The 19,029-nt window shown below is 44.3% G+C and overlaps 1 protein-coding gene across 3 annotated transcripts; it reads left to right on the top strand.

Moving 5' to 3' along the window:
* Positions 1-7,024: 7,024 nt before the first annotated feature.
* YAE1 (YAE1 maturation factor of ABCE1) lies at positions 7,025-16,526 on the top strand. 3 transcript variants are annotated; one of them, XM_006124077.5, is made up of 4 exons: positions 7,025-7,331; positions 9,927-10,114; positions 13,185-13,306; positions 14,174-16,526. In XM_006124077.5, the coding sequence occupies exons 2-4, from the start codon at positions 9,998-10,000 to the stop codon at positions 14,610-14,612; spliced, it is 678 nt and encodes a 225-aa protein (XP_006124139.2). In that variant the 5' UTR covers positions 7,025-7,331; positions 9,927-9,997; the 3' UTR covers positions 14,613-16,526. The 3 variants fall into 3 exon arrangements, with proteins under 3 accessions (XP_006124139.2, XP_006124137.2, XP_006124138.2); XM_006124075.5 differs by lacking the exon at positions 7,025-7,331 and adding an exon at positions 7,351-7,502; XM_006124076.5 differs by lacking the exon at positions 7,025-7,331 and adding an exon at positions 7,522-7,655.
* Positions 16,527-19,029: the final 2,503 nt, after the last annotated feature.

The raw sequence follows: 19,029 nt of genomic DNA, 5'->3' as shown, positions 1-19,029 counted from the left end.
CAGCCATATATACCAAAGGATACAATTTAAAAAAATGAACACATATGAAAAGGACAAATCACATTTCAGAACAGAACAGGGATGCGGGGGGAAGGAAGGTGAATGCCTGTGAGTTAATGATATTAGAGGTGGGGAAGGGTAGATGTCTGTGAGTTAATAGTATTAGAGGTGATAATTGGGGAAGCTATCTTTGTAATGGGTAAGATAGCTGGAGTCTTTGTTCAGCCCCCCACGGAGAGTGTCGAATTTTAGCATGAATGCCAGTTCAGAGGATTCTCTTTCAAGTGCAGATTTGAATGTCTTCTGAAGTAGGATGCAGGTGAGTAGGTCATTGAGACAGTGTCCTTTCTGGTTGAAATGGCAAGCAACTGTTTTTTCTTTGTGATCTGTCTAATGTCTGTTTTGTGGGCATTGATTCTTTGGCGAAGTGTCTGAGACGTTTGTCCAATGTACATAGCAGACAGACACTTTCGGCACATGATGGCATAAATTATATTTCTGGATGAACAGGACTATGTGTTCTTGATCTTGTAACTGGCATGGTTAGGTCCAGTAATGGTGTCAGCAGAGTAAATATGTGGACAAAGCTGGCACCGGGGTTTGTTGCAAGGGAAAGTTCCAGGGTTGGTACTTTGGTATATCACCTATAGCTCCCAACGTAAACCCATCCAACGCATTATCAATAAATTACAACCTATACTGGAACAGGATACTACACTCCAAGAGGCTCTGGGAGACAAACCCATAGTCTCCTATAGACAACCACCTAACCTCAAGATGATTCTTACCAACAACCACAGGACATACCACACTAATACCAACCCTGGTACTTTCCCTTGCAACAAACCCCGTTGCCAGCTTTGTCCACATATTCACTCTGCTGACACCATTATTGGGCCTAACCAAGTGAGTTATAAGATCAAAAATACATATTCCTGTGCCTCCAGAAATATACTCTATGCTATCATGTGCCGAAAGTGTCCGTCTGCTATGTACATTGGACAAACGTCTCAGACACTTCTATTGGTACGAGGAGTAATGGCAGTTTGAATTAGAAAGCCTAATTCGAACTACCTACTCCATGCCGCGTGTAGCCGCGGGCACGGAGTCTGAACTACCGGGGATTTAAAAATGGCGGCGCCCGGCAAGATGCAATTGAAGCCCGGGATATTTAAATCCCGGGCTACATTTGCAACTTCGATTGACTACATTAACCACCCTAGTTCGAACTAGGGTGGTAGTGTAGACATACCCACAGTGTGTTGCAGTGGGTTTCCCTCTGAGCAAGCAGTGGACTGTGCCACTACTAATAGGGCCCTGGGCTGGGACCTGGTGGAGTAGGGAGGGTCCAGGTCCTTCTAACCTTTTCTCAATCCCCAACCTGTGGGGCCTCTGGCTGCTAGGCTGCACTACCCCAGTGAGAGGGGTGCTTGCTATTGACTTCGGTTGCTAAGTGTTTGTAAAGGACATTGACTGCTAGGCCGCACTGCCCCAGTGGGAGGGGTGACTGCTATTGACTTTGGCGATTTCGCCGTTCTGGCCGAGTGTTTAGGATAGTCACTGAGGTACTATACGAGAGGGGTTGGGTTGAGATTTAAAGAGCCCCCGGGATATGACAGCCATCCCCTCCTCTCCCGGGGGGGGGTGGGGGGAGGGATGGACACACCACCTCATGACAGACCTCCTTTGCAGGATGGCGATTTAAACCAATTCAGTGTAGGATTTGCTATCCAGTAAATTTAGTCTGAACAGCCAGGAGAGGGAGACAATGAATGGAATAAGACAGTATAAAGGAATGAATACTGATGTCAATTAAACCAGATCCATGAAATCCAAGAGGAGTTTCAATCGTTGTTCTTCATAGCCAGTTCTGTTTTGTATGCAGGAGAATGCATCTGTTTTATTGTGATAGTAAATTTCAGAGCACAGAGAGTAGAATTTTGGCATTTCAATCAGGCACTTTCACACACACAGCCTGCTCGCCTCTTGAGTTGAAAGCTTTATGAAAGAGAGCCTGTGGGATATCCAAGAGATTACTTACAAGATTCTAAGGGATGGAGTTGTATGAAATCCTTATAACAGAGCCTGGAGTCCTTCTTGATGTGAATTTGAAATATACCACTGATCTTATTGGAGTCTCTATAAGAGACACATAAGTAGCAGGGTAAAAATACATGCCTATAAAACACAAGCATGTGAGTATATACTTAGGCTGTGTCTAGATTGCATACCTTTTCCGTAAACGGGATGCAAATTAGACACATCGCAATTGCAAATGAAGGGGGGATTTAAATCTTCCTTGCTTCATTTGCATAAATATGACTGACGTTTTTTTCCGGCTCGAGGCTTTGCCGGAAAAAAGCGCCAGTCTAGATGGGGATCTTTCAGAAAATAAAGCCTTTTCCGAAAGATCCCTTATTCCTCTTAAAATAAGGAATAAGGGATCTTTCGGAAAAGGCTTTATTTTCCGAAAGATCCCGTCTAGATTGGCGCTTTTTTCCGGCAAAGCCCCGAGCCGGAAAAAAGCGGCAGCCATGTTTATGCAAATGAAGCGGGGAAGATTTAAATCCCCGCTTCATTTGCAATTGCGATGTGTCTAATTTGCATCCCTTTTATGGAAAAGGGATGCAATCTAGACACAGTCTTATTGTTTTCACACACAAACTTCAGGGGTCATCCTTTGAGAATTGAAATTTGGTGATGTTTAGATAATCCAGGAAAGCAGACATTGTCAAATGAGTGGGTGTGAGAAACGGATAAATATTTCAGGTTTCCAAGAAACTATACACACTGTTTCACTGCCTTAGTATAGTCTAAGAATTTTCTTTTAACATAGCATTCCATGGAGAGACAGAGTAGTCATCGGCACATCTGTAATATACCTATAAATTGCTTGCTCTCATCCCATTAGAAAAAACAATGGTAGCACTTTGGTAAACAGCTTATCTGATTACTGAGTCACTCTTTTTATTAAAATGGCAATGTTTCTGCTAAAAATCCTGAAAGGATGTTCTTGAATAGAATACGAGAACTCTTAAGCAGAGAGAATTAAGTTATTCATGCTATTTCAAACACCCTAAGTCATCTCTAGACAATTTCACTCATGCATTTTTGCTGCAGTTCCCAAGCAGAATTGAACACCAATCTTCCATGATATTTCATATGTAAATAATACACATGAGCATGGACTTTAATTTACAGGCACATGACATTCTGATATTTTAATCCAATAGCACCTTCAGTTTGGAATCTCTCTACATCATTAAGGTCACAACACAGTTCCCATTGCAAACCCCTTTTTTCATCTCCTTTATAACATACAGCTAAAGACATTACCATGTGTTAGCTTAACACGAGGCAAACTTAAACATGATTCATACATGAGAAGCAGAAAGAAAAGCAACTAATGAGGGAGTATGAACGTATAAATTAAAGTAATGCCCTTACATACTCTTATTCCTTGCAGCCTTTCTGTGTGTACATAGCCCCAGATTAGATTCCATTGGACCCACTAACCAATAACATCAAGAACTTAACACTTGGCCTCTTAATTTTAGTCATTTAGTGTTATCATTATGGGGCAGTAAACATATTTGCATTTGATAATACAGAATTACTTTGTTCCTCATATGGAAGTTGAGTGATGAATAAACAGTGGTACAAGTATGCCATACTAGCAAAATATTTTTAGCCAGCATAGCAAACCAGAAAGACTCCCTGCTGACCAACCCCGACCCCTCCACTGGCTGTGTGCGTACAATTCTGCAATCTGGGGGGCAGGGCTGAGAATGCTTTGGCAGCCAAAGGAGCTGCCAGCATTCTGCTCCTTCCCCACTGCTCCTCCTGATGTAATTCCGAAATAACATAGTTCGTGCCTACACAGCAGGCAGTTATTTTGACAATGTCAAAATACTGTGAAGCTGGAGGACTTCTTACTACAACTCCGGTAACTCTCATTATACTAGGAATAAGGGAAGTTGGAAGACGAGTGCTCTAACTTGGACTAAGGATTTTAGTCCAAGTATTAAGTATTGGACTAATCGAATAGTCGATGAAAAAATGCATCGACTATTCAATTAGTCAATAGGGCGGCGCTGCCCCTTTGAAACGCTGCTGTGGCATTTCAAACGGGCAGAGCCCAGGGTCAGCTGAGGAGTCCAGATCATTTGTGCGGCACTACCCCAGATTTCCTCCCGTTGTTGCCTCTATCTAATGAAGGCAGCAAGGGGGAGGAAGCGACTAATTGATTATCCTGTTGACTATCTGATAAGCAAATGCAATGACTCTTTAACATCCTTAAATTAGCTTCCTGCCGAAATAAGCTGTTTCAACTTCAGCTACGCAATTGACATAGCTCAAGTTGCGTTGCTTATTCCAGCTTTAGCCCTGTTGTGTTGACATGCCCTACCTGTGTTTAAAATAGACTGGCAAATTTCACTATTTTTTGTGAGATGAAGAAAAGGGGAAAGAACAATTTCCCCTTCATTTTAAAATGTTTGTACTGGGAACATTGGGACGGGAAATGGTAGAAAATTGAGGCAAATAAGGTAAATGCCTAATTTTAGATATTTAATAAAGGAATATAGAAAAGAAAGAGGAAGTAGCTTTTGTTTCCTACTATGACTCACAAAACAAATGGGTCAGCATATGGGTGACCAGAAAGCTAATGTAGGTGAAGCAACAAATACTTACGATGATTCAGAAGGAAACATTGCTCTCTTTGAGTCATTGGTAAATCAAGACCATAGTAAATCAAGATGCATCTGAGGAAGTGGGTCGTTGCCCACAAAAGCTTATGCTCCAATAAATCTGTTAATCTATAAAGTGCCACAGGACTTCTCGTTGTTTTTCCAGATTCGGACTAACACAGCTACCCCTCTGATACTCAAGACCATAGTGTAATGACAAAAGTTAAACACAAAGTTTAAAGAGAAGCTAGATAATTTCATGGAGGTTAGGTCCATAAAAGGCTATTAGCCAGGGGATAGAAATGGTGTCCCTGGCCTGTTTGTTAGAGGCTAGAGATGGATGGCATGAGACAAATCGCTTGATCATTGTATTCGGTCCACCCCCTCTGGGGCACCTGGCGCTGGCCACTGTTGGCAGACAGGCTTCTGGGCTAGATGGACCTTTGTCTGACCCAGTACGGCCGTCCTTATGTTCTAGGGTGATAGACCTGGTGTCCAGGCAAACTTCCAGCTCTAATAACTAAATTCCACATCTCTATAGACTCCTTCTAGTTTCAATGGGATATTTCATTCTAAACTATTGTGAATGGTGCTAGGTGCTATTAAGCAAGGTCATTGTTCACAAAGATGAGTGAAATGTTTCCTAAGTATCCTTTACCTTCCTCACAGAAGTGTTGTGTGGTTTGGTTAGGTTATGTAACATGTTGAGATTCCTGAATAGAAGGCGCTATGGAAAAGTTGGATAATATATGTCATGAGTCCAGGGATTCAATTTTAATCATTTTGTTGGTCAATGTAAGGTGTTGCCTGCTGTGCAAGGAGATATTGTAATTAAAACCCCATTAGGACTATGACAATCAAATTAACCTGCTGGCTATCTTCCATCCTCCCTGACTGGGCTGGAGAGAAAGGGTCTAGACAATAGGTCACTGAACTACTCAGGCTAGTAGAAAGGTCCATCATCACCAGTGTACAAGAAAAATAAATAGGCTGAGGTTAGAGAGGGAACAAGCTCAGGAGGGAATCACAGGCCTGCACTATACCTAAAACTTGGATCTATCTACCTAAATGCCAAATGGCCAAATAAGCTATTTCAAAAGAGCATCAAAATAAGATATACAACCTGCATAGCTCAAATTGCATATCTTGTTTCAAGTTACGGTGCCGTGTAGACACACCTTACAGCAGCAGGACAAGCCTGTAATGTATATACCAGGGGTGGGCAATAATTTTTTTCCGGGGGACACTTCAGAAATTTTTGAACTGGTCCCAAGCTGCCCCAGAAGGGGTGGGGCCTCTGGCAGAAGGGGCAAGGCCAGGACCCTTCTGAGTTTCCCCACCCACAGACCCTGATGGGTCAGGGAGGGCGCGCACACTCTAGGGACCCATGACCCTGGCTGTAGGAGGCAACTTTGCATGCTCCCTCCCACCCCCAGGAAGTCTCTTGCTCCCTGTCCCAGTCCTGCAAGGGAGTGCAGCAGTTAAGAGTCAACCACCAGCTGAGCAGCAGCTGATGGTTGACTTTAAGTCCTGAGCCCCTTGCAGGGCAGGAGACTTCACTGCTCCCCCACCCCCAAACCTTGATAGGCCTGGAGGTGGGGGGAGCAAGTGAAGTTCCTGCCCCCATCCTGCAAGGTGCATGCAGTACTTAAAAGCTGCACCCCTCGCAGAGTGGAAGGAGACTCCATCTGCTTCCCCCTCTCCCCCAGACCCTGAGTGGCCTGGGGGCAGTGATGAGGGCCTCCACGGGCCAGTTCAACTTCCTTGGTGGGCTGAGTCCAGCCTGCAGAGGCCCCTTTGCCTACCCCTTGTATATACTGACACAATTAGGTCAATGTTAAGCTGCTTTTGATCAATCTGAGTAATGCAGACCAGTTCCTGGATAGTCTTCCATTCAACCCCCTTTCTTTTGAAAAAGGATTTCTCCTGCTCTCTGGCTATGATGATTCACGGTTATGCAGAGCGGGGAAAGGCCAGCCAGAGTGTCTCGGTCTGTGCCCAGCCACGCTGATGGGTCATGATCTGTCTGTTCCCGGGTTTGTACAATGGGAAGCGCGGCTGCCCCCTGCCTGGCTGGGCTGCGGAGCGGAATGTTGCAGCCCAGACTCTGGGCAGCGCGCGAGAGCTGCGCAAACACGCGCGCGCGCTCGCACAGCAACGTCCGGCTCGCAGGGTGAGCGTCCCGCTCGGCCCCTCACGCGCTTGCACGGGAGAGCGGGCCTAGGCGCGTGGGCTGCCAGAACCACCTCGCGCAGCCGCGCTGGGCGCACTCGCGCGCTCACACGGTGCTCATGGCCGTGGGGGGAGGGGGGGAGTAATTGGGTTTTGGACGCAAAAAGGGCGGGGCAGGGCGAGCGCTCGCTGGCAACGCCCTGTTGTCATAGTTACTTCTCCCCGACACACCCCCAGCCCAGGCTTATCAAAGCCCGTGGGAGGCCGGGGCGCGGGTATCGCAGCCTCAGCCTCGATCTCGGTGCTGAGCAGAAAGGCGACGCCAACGGCCGCGACTTTTAAGCCTCGAGTGCGCCCTTACTAAAGATGGCCGCCGACCTCCCCCCACCCTCCCCGTTGCCGCAAGCGGGTTGAAGGCAGGCAGCCCTCTCTTAAGATGGCCGCCGTTTCCTTACACCCTCCGCCCATGCGGTGAGTTGGGGGGAGGGGTAAAACAGGCCTCCCTTAGCAAAGATGGCTGCTGTTCCCACGAGGCTTCCAAAGGGTGTGAGGGTAGCCTGCCCTGAGTCAAAATGGCCGCGCGCCGTGCTCGAGGTGCGGCGCGAGGAAGGGTAGCTGGCCGCTAGCCCGGGCAGGAAAGCGGTGAGCCGGGGCGGGGGCAGCAGGTTTGAGCGAGGAGGGGCTGGAGGGAGCGAAAGGTCACTTCCGTCGCCTGCCAGGCTGGCTTCTTGCGTTGTCCCAGAAGCAGCCTGGGGATCGGGGCCCTGGACTGGGATTCGTGTTTCTGTCCTTCAGGTGTTGCCCAGGGGTCACGGCTGCTTATTGTTTGGGGTGTCTGGACCCTGTGTCACAGTGTGCTGGGGGGAGGGAGGAGTTTGTTTTTGCGCGGCAAGGTCTAATTTTTGCTGATTCGAGAGGGAATGGAATTGTGTCACCCGTCTCTGAGGGGTAGTCGTGTTCCTCTAACACTGGGTAGGTTTGTGGCGCTTTAGTATCTATAGTATCATGAGCTTTCCTGGGCAAAACCCACTTGGTCAGATGGTTCTTGTGACGTAGTGGGGGTACTTGCTGGGCTGTGGTGACCTCTGCTGTCTGGAGCAAGACCCAGCAGGGGAAACCTCACTATGCAAAGGTGATGCCAAACCGGTTGAACCATGGAGAGGAACAAAGGAAGGTGGAGGCTGCCCTGGCTGGGGGGCAGGGCTGGAAGAGAGTGAGTTTAGTTGCTGTCTGGGAGCATGGAGGAGACAGCCTAGGGAAAGGGGCTGGAGTTTAGGGGCCCAGTCTCCCCCCATCTCAAGGGGGCCTGAGGCATCCTAGCCCAGCTCTGAGACCAGATTACATCTGTGCTGTGCTGTATCCTGGAGAGGCAATAAACGTCCTCTATTCCACCGGCTGGTGCAGTCTGTTTGTGCCATTTTGGGGTGCAGGAGACGGGGGACCCCCCCCAACGCGCCGTCACAGTTCTTATCTGGCCAAATGGGTTTTCCCAGGAAAGCTCATGATACTATATACATATTTGTGTTAAAGTGCCATGGGACCTACTCGGTTTTGTTGTATCATTAGGTATTTCATAGACACAGTGCTGGGTACAAAGTGATTCTGTTCTAGCCCCAGTTTCCACTATGATTTTCACATTGATTATTCAGTGAATAGTATTTTCAAATGTTCTATGCTGCAAATTTAATAAATCAATGGCAAGTAGCATCAGAAGCGCCCCCACATTGGCTGTAGGCACTGTGCACTCCACGTGGACAATTCAAAGGCCTCATGATCCCTCATACAGTCCCTGTGAGCTAAACCATGGGCTCCATGACCAACTTGTGGCATTAGGTGGTCCCTGGGGACTGGCAGTGGGGAAAAACCAGACACAAATATGAGTGTTGGTGCCACCTCTAGAGAATTTTACCATGTGCTATCCTTCTAATTGCTGGTCACCAGATTCCTGAGGCCTGCCTCCCCCTGCCCCTCACCCTGTCCCTGTTGTTCCCACCTCCCCACTCTGCTCTACCTCCACCCTCCCACCCCAAAATGGGCTCCCTCTGCTCTGGAGCCAGGACAGGAGCTGCTGCAATATGACCTGTATTGGACTTATTTTCTTCCTATTTACATGCTCTTTCCATCTGCCCCTGCATATTTTTACTAGCTTTTCCCATTTTGGAAACTGCTGTAAAATTACCCAAGGACCAACAAAAGCAACAGAGGGTTAGCTGAGTTAGTTTGTAACAGGAAAAACTTCTAAAAACAACAAATAGTCTAGTAGCACTTTAAAAACTACATGTTTTGTTAGTCTTTAAAGTGCTACTAGACTATTTAAGTTTTTCCAATAAAAATAAGTCATATAGTAGTAGTGGTTTAATTAAACTGTAATATTTGGTACTCATATATCACCTTCCATTCTGTGATTTGAAAGTGCTTTACAAACATTAATTCCTTACACCCGATAATTAAGTGAGGTGGCAATATATGTATTATCTGTGTTTTCCAAATGAGGAAACTGAGGCATAAATAAATTAAATGAGAGCTTGGAGATGTATGTGACTTTGATCAAGAACCAGGATTCTTGGATCCCCAGTTTTGCTAGTCAACCACTAGACCAGAGGTGGCCAACCTGCGGCTCTTCACCCCTGCAAGTGTGGCTCACAAAGCTGCCCCATGCGCCCCTACAAATGGCCCCCAGCTGCCCAGCCTCATTTTTTGAGGAGTACAGGATCTTTCGAAAAAGGGGTTTTTTTGAAAGAACCAAGTCTAGACGGCGGTGTCACTTTTCGAAAGAACACTATGATGTGATTATGCAAATGAAGCATAGGATATTTAAATCCCCGCTTCATTTGCACTTTCGATCTGCCTAATTTACATCCCTCTTTCAAAAGAGGGATGTAGTTTAGACATAGCCTATATGTGTGTCTCAGTTATTGGAAAAAACAACCAAAAAATTGAGATGGCTGAATTTATGACCTTGTAAGGTTCTATATGAAAAACATAAAACTAGAATCTCTGATTACTGAAGTTACTTTTCCTCAAAACTTGTACTTGTAAAGCCTGTGGTTTTAACTTGATGCTCAGGAGGAAGAACGGCTCAGATTTTCACAGTACTAGTTTGTATCATATATACTGGAATCCTTATTACTGCTGCAATGTCGTGGATGCAAGCTGCAGTCATCCGGCCCAGTGAGGATGTGTTTGATGAAGATGCTGATGAACTGCATCTTGTGCAGAAAGAATGGAAAAGTACCATGGATAAAAGAGTCAAAGTAATTTTTATAACCATTACTTTATTTTTAGTAGCCTTTTGGCCATTTTCTTTAACACATACATTGATACCTGCATGAGTGATTTAAGGGCAAATTGAGGATAGCTGTTTAAAAGTTACTGTGGATCAATTTATTCTGTAACTGAGTAAATTGTAAAGGAAATACTGCCAACCAGAACATACTTGAGATTGATCTATGAGCATAGAGTATGAAAATTGAGAAATTGTAGCCAAAATTCTAATCTGCTATTGGTGCATAATGTATTAATGTATGCAACTCCCCAACTACTCATGGGTGTGCTGTATATAAATTCCTGAACCTTAATGGGAGTTTAGATCCTCAGAGGCAGAAATATGCAAATTTAGTCATGTGACTGATCACTTTATTGATAGAGATCTCAGCAATAGCAAAACAGTTCCTTGATACCTTCCACAGTCTCCCTTTAAAAAAGTCAGAAGTGGAAGGTCAGCTTGGCTGGAACAATCTTCTGAATTCTAATCTCAGTTCTGCCACTGATCTGCTCATTGACTTTGGGTATATCTGCTTCAGCTATAAAATGATGAAATAATATGCATCTCCTAAGTGTGTTCTGAGTATTGTATATTACACTGAACATGTAAAATGCCCATATAAATGCAATGTATTATCAGATATTTGGTTCATCTGGCTGGAGAGAGAGAGAGAGATGGAATTTAATCAAAACGAAGTCTGGACTCAGTTATATCATCCTAGTTGTATCATGTTAGGAGATCTGGGTTTGTAAATTTTGAGTGATTAAAAATCAGTAGTTCATTGTAGCTCTCTAACATCCCATGTATAGTAATTCCTCTATTTGTCTTCATATTGAACTTAAAATAACAGTGAAAAATGAAGACTCATTTATGACGACTCATTTCAAAGGCTTTTTTATGAGGCTCATTTCAAAAAGAAATCCTAAAATCCTTTGCAGTGGATACAAAGGGCAAAACTCCAAATTCAAATAGTATTGTATTAGAATTTTAGGATATGATCTCATGCTATTTACTTTAATGGGCACTAGATCAAGCTCTTAATAAATGTAGCATCACTATGAGTCATCATACCAGGAACATTAAACTTTCACTCTTGGGTGATCAACATTTTATCAGAATAATGGAGGGAAAAAAAGCTGTAATCTGGGCTGTTGATTAGGGATAGTTCTGCTGCAGGACTAGAGCAATGGTTTTCAATCTCTGGTCCACAGATGCATGGGTTTATGCAAACTATATAATATTTCCAAAGGGTTCTGCACCTCCATTTGCAATTTTTTAGAGATCCGTCAGTTTTAAAAGGTTGAAAACCACTGGACTAGACAGAGTATTGTTCTTTGAAAAAGGAATCTGGATTTTGGCTGCTTCAAGGAAACTATAGTCTGCTGTTTCGGGATGCCCCTAGTTCCATGTATAATCGTGATATTTTCATAGCTGAAATTTCACCATCTCCAATTTGCTTGAGCAGAAGATAGTACATCTCAGAGCATGTTTTCATTCATAGCTTTTCAGTGTGGGTATTGTGATCCAGTGTTCTCTGAAAGCTAAGCACTTGGGCAGCCACCCAGGGAAGATTCAAATATTGCCTAGCTGATTAGCAGAGTGCCTGCAGCCTGTGTTATTACTGGTGGTGCACATTTGCTTATGCCTCAGTGTACATAATTTTTTTTCTGCACATGGATGGAAAAAATTAGAGGGAACATGGGTGACAACCAGCAGTGTGACAGTGTATGTTTAAAGAGTTACATGCAAGGCCCTCCTAGGCCCCCACCCTCACTGCCTCTGTGTGAAGCAGCAAAGGTGATGCTTGCAGGGAGCTGGCTTAAAACCTGGCTCCCCTGAGCACCAGCTTCCACCTGCATCCCTCTCCTCCTCCCCTCCCCCTGCACTGCTGTATCCCCTAGACCCTAGAGCACTGTCTCCTGCAGAGCCACCTCCCCCTGTGTGTAATTTTCAGCAGTTACAGGTTTACAAAAAAAACCCGTTTAACATCCCTATTGATGACTACTATCTCTTTTTTGTGGCTAGAAGAGGAGGAATTTTAAACAGCAAAAAAGTTTCCAATAGAGGTTTCAGTATGGAAGAGGAATTTCTGTTCTAGACCATGTAACTATGGCTACGTCTACACAGTAACCTTCTTGTGGCAAAGCTTATACAAATGAAGCTCAACCTGGAATATTGCTGCACCTTTGCATAATTAATGACAGCTGTTTTTGCAAAAGAGGCTTTTGCGCAAAAACAGCTGCTCATTAATTATGCAAAGAAAGCCTGGCAAGATTCATTTTCATAAGCCTGGCTTCATTTTCATAAGCTTTTCTGCAAGAAGGCTACAGTGTAGACATAGCCTATGTGTGTAGAATATTTGTAGTTAGTTATTTTCTGACCTCATGGTTATTCAATGGCCATGTTTTATAAAACACCAAGAAAACTTTTGATTTCCTTTAGTTTTATGAATCTCTCATTTCTGATGAACACTACAGTAAACAAGTTTTACGTGCATCTAGCCCAGGGCCGGGCAAGATCTGGCCCGCCTAACAATTTGAGCCGGTCATGGACTGCTTTTGGCCAATTACTATTTATGTCCTGCTGTCCGATGCCACATAATTTCCAGGAGGTGGCTCAGGCAGCAGGACCTTATTTAAAGGGCTCGTGCCTCCTACTCAAGGCACTATCCAGGCAGGGGCTGGAGCCACAAGCCTTTTAAATAACTGCAGCAACCACGTGCAGGTGCCAAGCAACATGGAAGCACCAGAGCCATTTCTTGATTTTTTTTTTTTTTTTTTTTAATTTAAAGCAACCCGGCCAGGCAGTGCTGGAGGAGGGCTAATCCCCAGCCCATCCCTTCTACCTGAGGCCCCATCCCTTCTGGGTAGCCTCAGAGCTGGCCCATGACCATCCACCACTACCACTCCAACCCCACAAAAAATTATTGCCCACCCCTGATTTAGCCAAATTAGCCACATTCCAAGAAACTGAATGTTTGTATAGACTTGAACTCTTGTAAAATAATCTTTGCTTATAGCTAGATAATTGATTCCAGTAACCTTTTATCTCCTTTACAGGAAGGTTATAGAGATGGTGTTGAGGCTGGGAAAGAGCTTTCACTCCAGCAGGGTTTCAATCAAGGTTACAAACAAGGTGCTGAGATGATGATGAGCTGTGGCCAGCTCAAAGGGATCCTTAGGTAAATTTTGAAGCTTTGAGATTGTGGGGTGTGTTTATATGGAAATCTGGACCTATTGTTTGTCAGATGCTGGGAAGATTCAGGGTAACATTTTCATAAGTGACTTTGGAGCTGAAGTCCTATGTTAGGAACTAAAAGTAAATGAAATTTAGACAAGTCATTTGGGTGCTTTGGAAAATTATACATAATATAATCTGAAGTAAAATATTCTTAAAATACCTATCACCATGCTATGAGAATTAGGCGTAATATTTTGTTAGTACTAACTGAAAATTGTCCAGGAGAAAGATGCTGTTACCTGAGAGAGCTTCAACAAAAGGATTGCTCTCCAGGCAGACTTCAGGTTAAAATGCAAGACCAATCTGCTATTTTTTGGTAAGGGCCATGGTCCTGTCACTGAGACCACTGCCTCAGCATTTGTCTTATCCTTGGCTCTGTTTGGTGAGACATCCTTGAAGAGCATAGTTGTGCTCCTGTTTGAGGCAAGAGTGTATAACCCAATTCAACCATCACACTGGGTATAGGAACCACTACCAGAGCAACATAACATTTTATATGATACTGGCTGTTGCTATTATAATTCTCCTTCAGAATGAAAAATTTAGTGCAGTAATTCTTAGCCCACCTTCCATTCCTCCCTTAAAGTTAACAAGATTTTAGTGGTTCAGTGGACTATTTGAACCCATACTTTTGGCTGAGCATTCAGCTTTTCCTGTTGAACTAACCTGAAACACACACGAATGAAATGTACACACACAAGCAGGATGAGTTTTTAACTTTGTCACCTTTTCACTCAACCTCAAGCAAACATGCAACGCTCTGCAGCTACTCAGAATCACTTATTTCTACCTCTTTTTTCCTCTTCAGTGCACTCTTGTCTTGGTGTCAACTTCATGGACAAGTTTCTGCTTTGCCGAGCAAGATAAATAACCTCCTAGATGCAGTTGGCAAGTATGAAGAATGTGTGCTTAAATATATGAATTATATCAGTTCACAGCCTAGTGTCGGAGAGTTGTTGGATTCTGTTCAGGATATGGATCTTAGTCATACTGTTTCAGTGGAGAATGAATTTGATGGAACTGAAGCTAGAAGACACTGTGAAAATGACTCTGAATTGAATGAAAACTCTTGCAGGAGTAACAGTGAGGCTGACTTCTTGCAGTCTGACAGTTCTAGAAGGACAAGAAAACACAGAGATTGTGAAAGGCCAACCCTTGCTTGGCTGAAAGAAGAGACTGCCTCTTTAGGAGAGCAGCTAGGCTTGTCACAAGACATATTACAGCACATCCAACAACTGGAAAGTTAAATTCTCTTGTGGCAAAAGGAATCCAATTCTAAGACCAAAATTAACAGGCTTATATTTTGCCATTCAAAGGGGTGATAGTAATACTAGTCACTTAATTTCATAGGAATGTGACGTCATTTTAATGTTTCCCTCTAAAACTCTAATAAAACATCCCTTGCTGTCATCATACTCTGTAATTTTGTATATGAAATACTCTTTACCTTGAGAGTTAAAATTGGGTGTGGAAGCAATTTATTCTTTTGTCAAGAACTGAGTTATGACAAAGCTGTCTAACTCTACAGCAGCAGTAATGTGTAATTTATTTAACTTGATCTTTTTATTATTCTTTCAGAAAAGGAACTGAATTCTTCTTTGGTTTTAAACTTAGAAATCAGTCACTTGGGTACTGAAAATGAAAGTAAACATTGCTATTGGGTTCAGAAGCTAGTCTGGGTGGAGAAGTTCTTTGAAGTGGGAACTGCACATACAGAAACAAAGGAACATGTACTGCCTATTTAAATATTTGAGTATTTTGCCAGTTTAATTAGTTCAAAATAGAACAAAATAAAGCCTTGCATTATGTAAAATCGTGTAGCACAGCTCACTGGTGTAGTTTGCTCTACTTTCACACCTTCATTGAAACTGGTTGGAGTACTAAGGACAAAACTTTATCCAAAGCAGATGGTCACAAACACTAAATGCTCTCCTATATGTTTAGCCTGTTAACTGGGGTGGTGAACTCACCTGGGCAGGATCAGTCCTGCATCATGGGCAGGGAACTACTCTGTCCAGGCTGGGTGTTGGTTACATCCCTACTTATGGAAAAGCCAAAATGGAAACTAGAGTATTGTAACAAGGTTATTACAGAACCAGAGTGTCTAGTGGATGGAAAGAGGCCTACCATGAGGCTAAAATTAAGCTATTTAATTCAATACAAAACTTAGTGTTCTGTAAGTTTTAAAAAAAACAGCCTGCAATTGCTAATCTTTTCCTCCTTCTTGACTAAATATAAGGTACTGTCTATTCCTGTTTGCCTGGAATAAAAGTTTCCCTGAAACCGGACTTGTCCTTGCCCCTCTGTTAAAAAAGCCATATTTATTTTCTAGCTCCTGTCTTTCTAGAGCAGTGGTCTCCAACCTTTTTACACCCAAGATAACATTTTAAATGACAGAACAAGCCAAGATCTACCACCCAGCCCCTTCCTTGAAGCCCCGCCCTTTCTGTTCTCCTCCTCTCCATCACTTGCTCTCCCCAACCCTTATACTGCTGCTTTTTTCTCCCAATTCTTCTGTAGGAAGAAGTTTTTCCTACATTTGGCCTGTCTAGACTGGACCAAATGTCAGAAAAACCCCTTCTTTTGGAAGCCCCCTTATTCCTTGTGGAAAGAGGAACATGGGGTGACGGAAAGAGCATGTTTGTTCTTCGACTAAAAGAAGTGGAAGAACAAATGCATCCCTGGATGCAGAAGAGTTTTTCTGGGATGTCTCCAGAATCCTGAAAAACTTCTGCAGTCTAGCTGTACCCTTACTGGGTTGAGACAGGAGGTGTAGGCTCTGGGGTGGGAATGAGGGATTTGGGTGTGGGAAGGGGTGAGAGGTGCAAGCTCTGGGAGGAAATTTGGATGCAGGAGGAGGTGGAGAAGGAGATGCTGACTCGTGGAGGGGGCTCCAGGCCGGGCAGTGTTGAGGTCAGCTGTAGGGTTAGGGTACTAAGCAGGCCACAGACTTCTGTATGTGAGGGTTCAGGAATTTGGGTTGGGGTATGTGAGGAGCTCAGGGCAGGGGGTTCCAATGGATGATAGGCTCAGATATAGGGTCTGGGGTAAAGGGGAGTGCAAGAGTGTTATGATGCTGTGGTCAGATGGGGGTTTGGCCCCAATTGGGGTTGTGTTGGCCAGGCTTCATTTTCAAATAAAATACTATGTCAAACACAAAAGTTTCTGCATTGTCTTTTTTTCTGAGAAGGGCAGGCACCCTGTTTTGCGTCAGGGGTCACTGACCCACAGAAAAGTTAATTAGGACCACACAAGTGAGATGCAAAAAAAAAAAAACACCCTCCTCCAACTCTCCTCCTCCTCTTCTCCCCCTCCCGCCTGCCTCACTAATATGGCCCCAACTGTGTTGGTGGGAGCAGGGGACATAGTACTGGGGAAGGGTGCTAGTGGGTGCTTCGGCAGGGGACAGGGTGCCAGTGGGGGCAGGTTTCTGAGGCTGGGGAGTGGAAGAGGGAGCAGGGAGAGAGGAGTGGTAAAAGGGTGCCAGGAGCGCAGGGGACAGGATGCCAGTGAGGACAAGTTTCTGTGGCTGGGGACAGGGGAGAGGGAACAAGGTGCCAGGAGGACAGGGAATAGGGTGCCAATGGGGACAGGTATCTGAGGCTGGGGAGAGGGAACGGGGGGCAGAGTCCCCTGAACCTGCCTCCTCCCAGGATTCTGCCCCCAAGATGTAAGCCGGCTCATGCCTCCTGTGGCACAGCCAAACCCCCATGCGCACATGGCCCCTGCGCTTAACTCACCCCTCCTGCGGCGCAGAGAAGCCGCTGCACTCCTCCTTTGGGGCCGATTCCCCCTCCCACAGTGCACCCAGCACACCACAGAGCTGTGGGAGGGGAGCAGCCAGCGCATTTCCGGAACCGGCGCAAAGCTGCAGGCAGGACTTCCATCCATCCATCCCGCGGGAAGCTGGCACTATGCTGGAAGTAGGTAGTCGGGCTTCTCAGAGGTGGGGAGGCCTGAATGCCTCATGATCAACTGGTTGAGGCCTTGAGATCGACCGGTTGATGACCACGGTTCTAGAGACATGATTGATCACATTCTTTCAGACACTTCAGGGAATGCTTTCTGCTCCATCAGTTCTGTTGCCAGTTATATTTGTTACTTACCTGCATTCTCAACATGTGATTATGAACATTGATAAGTTGCATGTTCTCAAAATAAACCTTATTTTACACTTGTGGACAAATACTGTAAGCAATATAGTTGGTGTAGTGAGTTTGTCAGGTTGTAGATAAGTTAAACAGGACCCTTTACGTAGGCCTTGTATATCACTGGCATTATTAGCCACAACTTTCTACACATTACTTGCCTAACCATAAGAACATATGGTTGGCTGGCTCTTTATTTATCCTAACACCCTGCATTTGTCACTTTCTGTTCATCTTGTTTAAAGTGACTACAAACTCCTGGGCATGAAGGCTGGTTTTGTTTAGTAAGTCAGCATTTATTTATTCTGTACTGTCATATGCACATTTCTCACTATATAAATCAATTCTAGCACCTACCAGGCAAGAATGCTGAGTAGGACTTCTCACTGTTGTGACAGAGCAGGTTAAAGGACTTGGTGGAAGGAAAGCGAGAAGGAGCATGGAGAGTAGTAAACAACCCAGTGTTAAGGAGACTCAGAGTGGAGGAGCAGGAGGAACCACCAGCCCTGCTAAAGGCTACAGGGTGAGGTGAGGAGTTGAGCAGGGAGTGTTGGAGGGCTCCCTTACCCCTATTCCCTGGGGCAAGAAAAGGGCTTCCTGGTCAGCAGTGACTGGCCCAGGACGTCAGCCCAATATGCCCTCCTTTATGCTAAGGTCCAGGGACAAAAACTCTGCAGGTGAGGGCCCTACTGCAGCCCTCAAAGTGTGGGACAGTGGACAGAACAGTGGTCAGGATCTCAGGAGGGAGACTGACCCTGCCACACTCTCTCTTCCTTATGTAGTGGCAACTTAAAACAGTTTTCAGCTGATTGAAAGCACATTTAGTCAGAGGCCCAATACATTTGAAAGAATTAAAACCAATTCTGCTATAACACTTTCGGACTCCTACCTTAATTTTACAAGTTCCAAACCTAATATTAGGCTTATCCTTTGTGAAGACAAGTCATTGTGTGGAATTAGAAAATTACACAGCTATTTGTTTGCAAGATATTTATTTTATTTATTTTATTTTTATTTTGCCAAAAGAGGATGTTAAATCTATGCAGGAGAGGAAAAGCTTTTCACTTAAATTCACTCAAGTAGAACTGTGTAGTAACATATGGAGCGGTGCAAACAAGTCAAAACTCATTAGTTGCAGTAGTGCACAAAATGGCAGACAGTTTCAAACAATAGTTCCTTTCCCCCTCAACTTATCTTAGATTTTTTCAATTACATTTTTAAAAAGTTAGCACAACATTATGGTTTAACAAACAACTTCAAAGTAAGAAATCAAAAATGTAAGTGCTACAGCAATGTAATGTGGACATCTTGCATAATACATATACCTACAAATATTTAACAAACAGCAACCTAAACAATTACATGCCTATATTTGCTCTGAGTTAAATTAAGTTTCCTACTTCAGTGATTGACTTTTCAAATTTGTACTCCAACTCAAGTGTTAACCTTTTTTGCATTTAGCAATATGCAGGATTCAAAATATTTAATTTCAAGAGGAAATCTTGCTAGACAGATT

Source organism: Pelodiscus sinensis, chromosome 2 (genome assembly GCF_052426305.1).
Source record: "Pelodiscus sinensis isolate ZL-2025 chromosome 2, ASM5242630v1, whole genome shotgun sequence".
NCBI classification, from domain to species: Eukaryota; Metazoa; Chordata; order Testudines; family Trionychidae; genus Pelodiscus; species Pelodiscus sinensis.
This window is presented reverse-complemented; position numbering and strand designations above follow the sequence as displayed.

Bases quoted from the DNA above. Each gene is read 5' to 3' on its own strand.
- YAE1 (XM_006124077.5), top strand. From the start codon at position 9,998: ATGTCGTGGATGCAAGCTGCAGTCATCCGGCCCAGTGAGGATGTGTTT. The intron at 10,115-13,184 runs GTAATTTTTATA...TCTCCTTTACAG, and splicing joins CCATGGATAAAAGAGTCAAA to GAAGGTTATAGAGATGGTGT. The intron at 13,307-14,173 runs GTAAATTTTGAA...TTTCCTCTTCAG, and splicing joins CAGCTCAAAGGGATCCTTAG to TGCACTCTTGTCTTGGTGTC.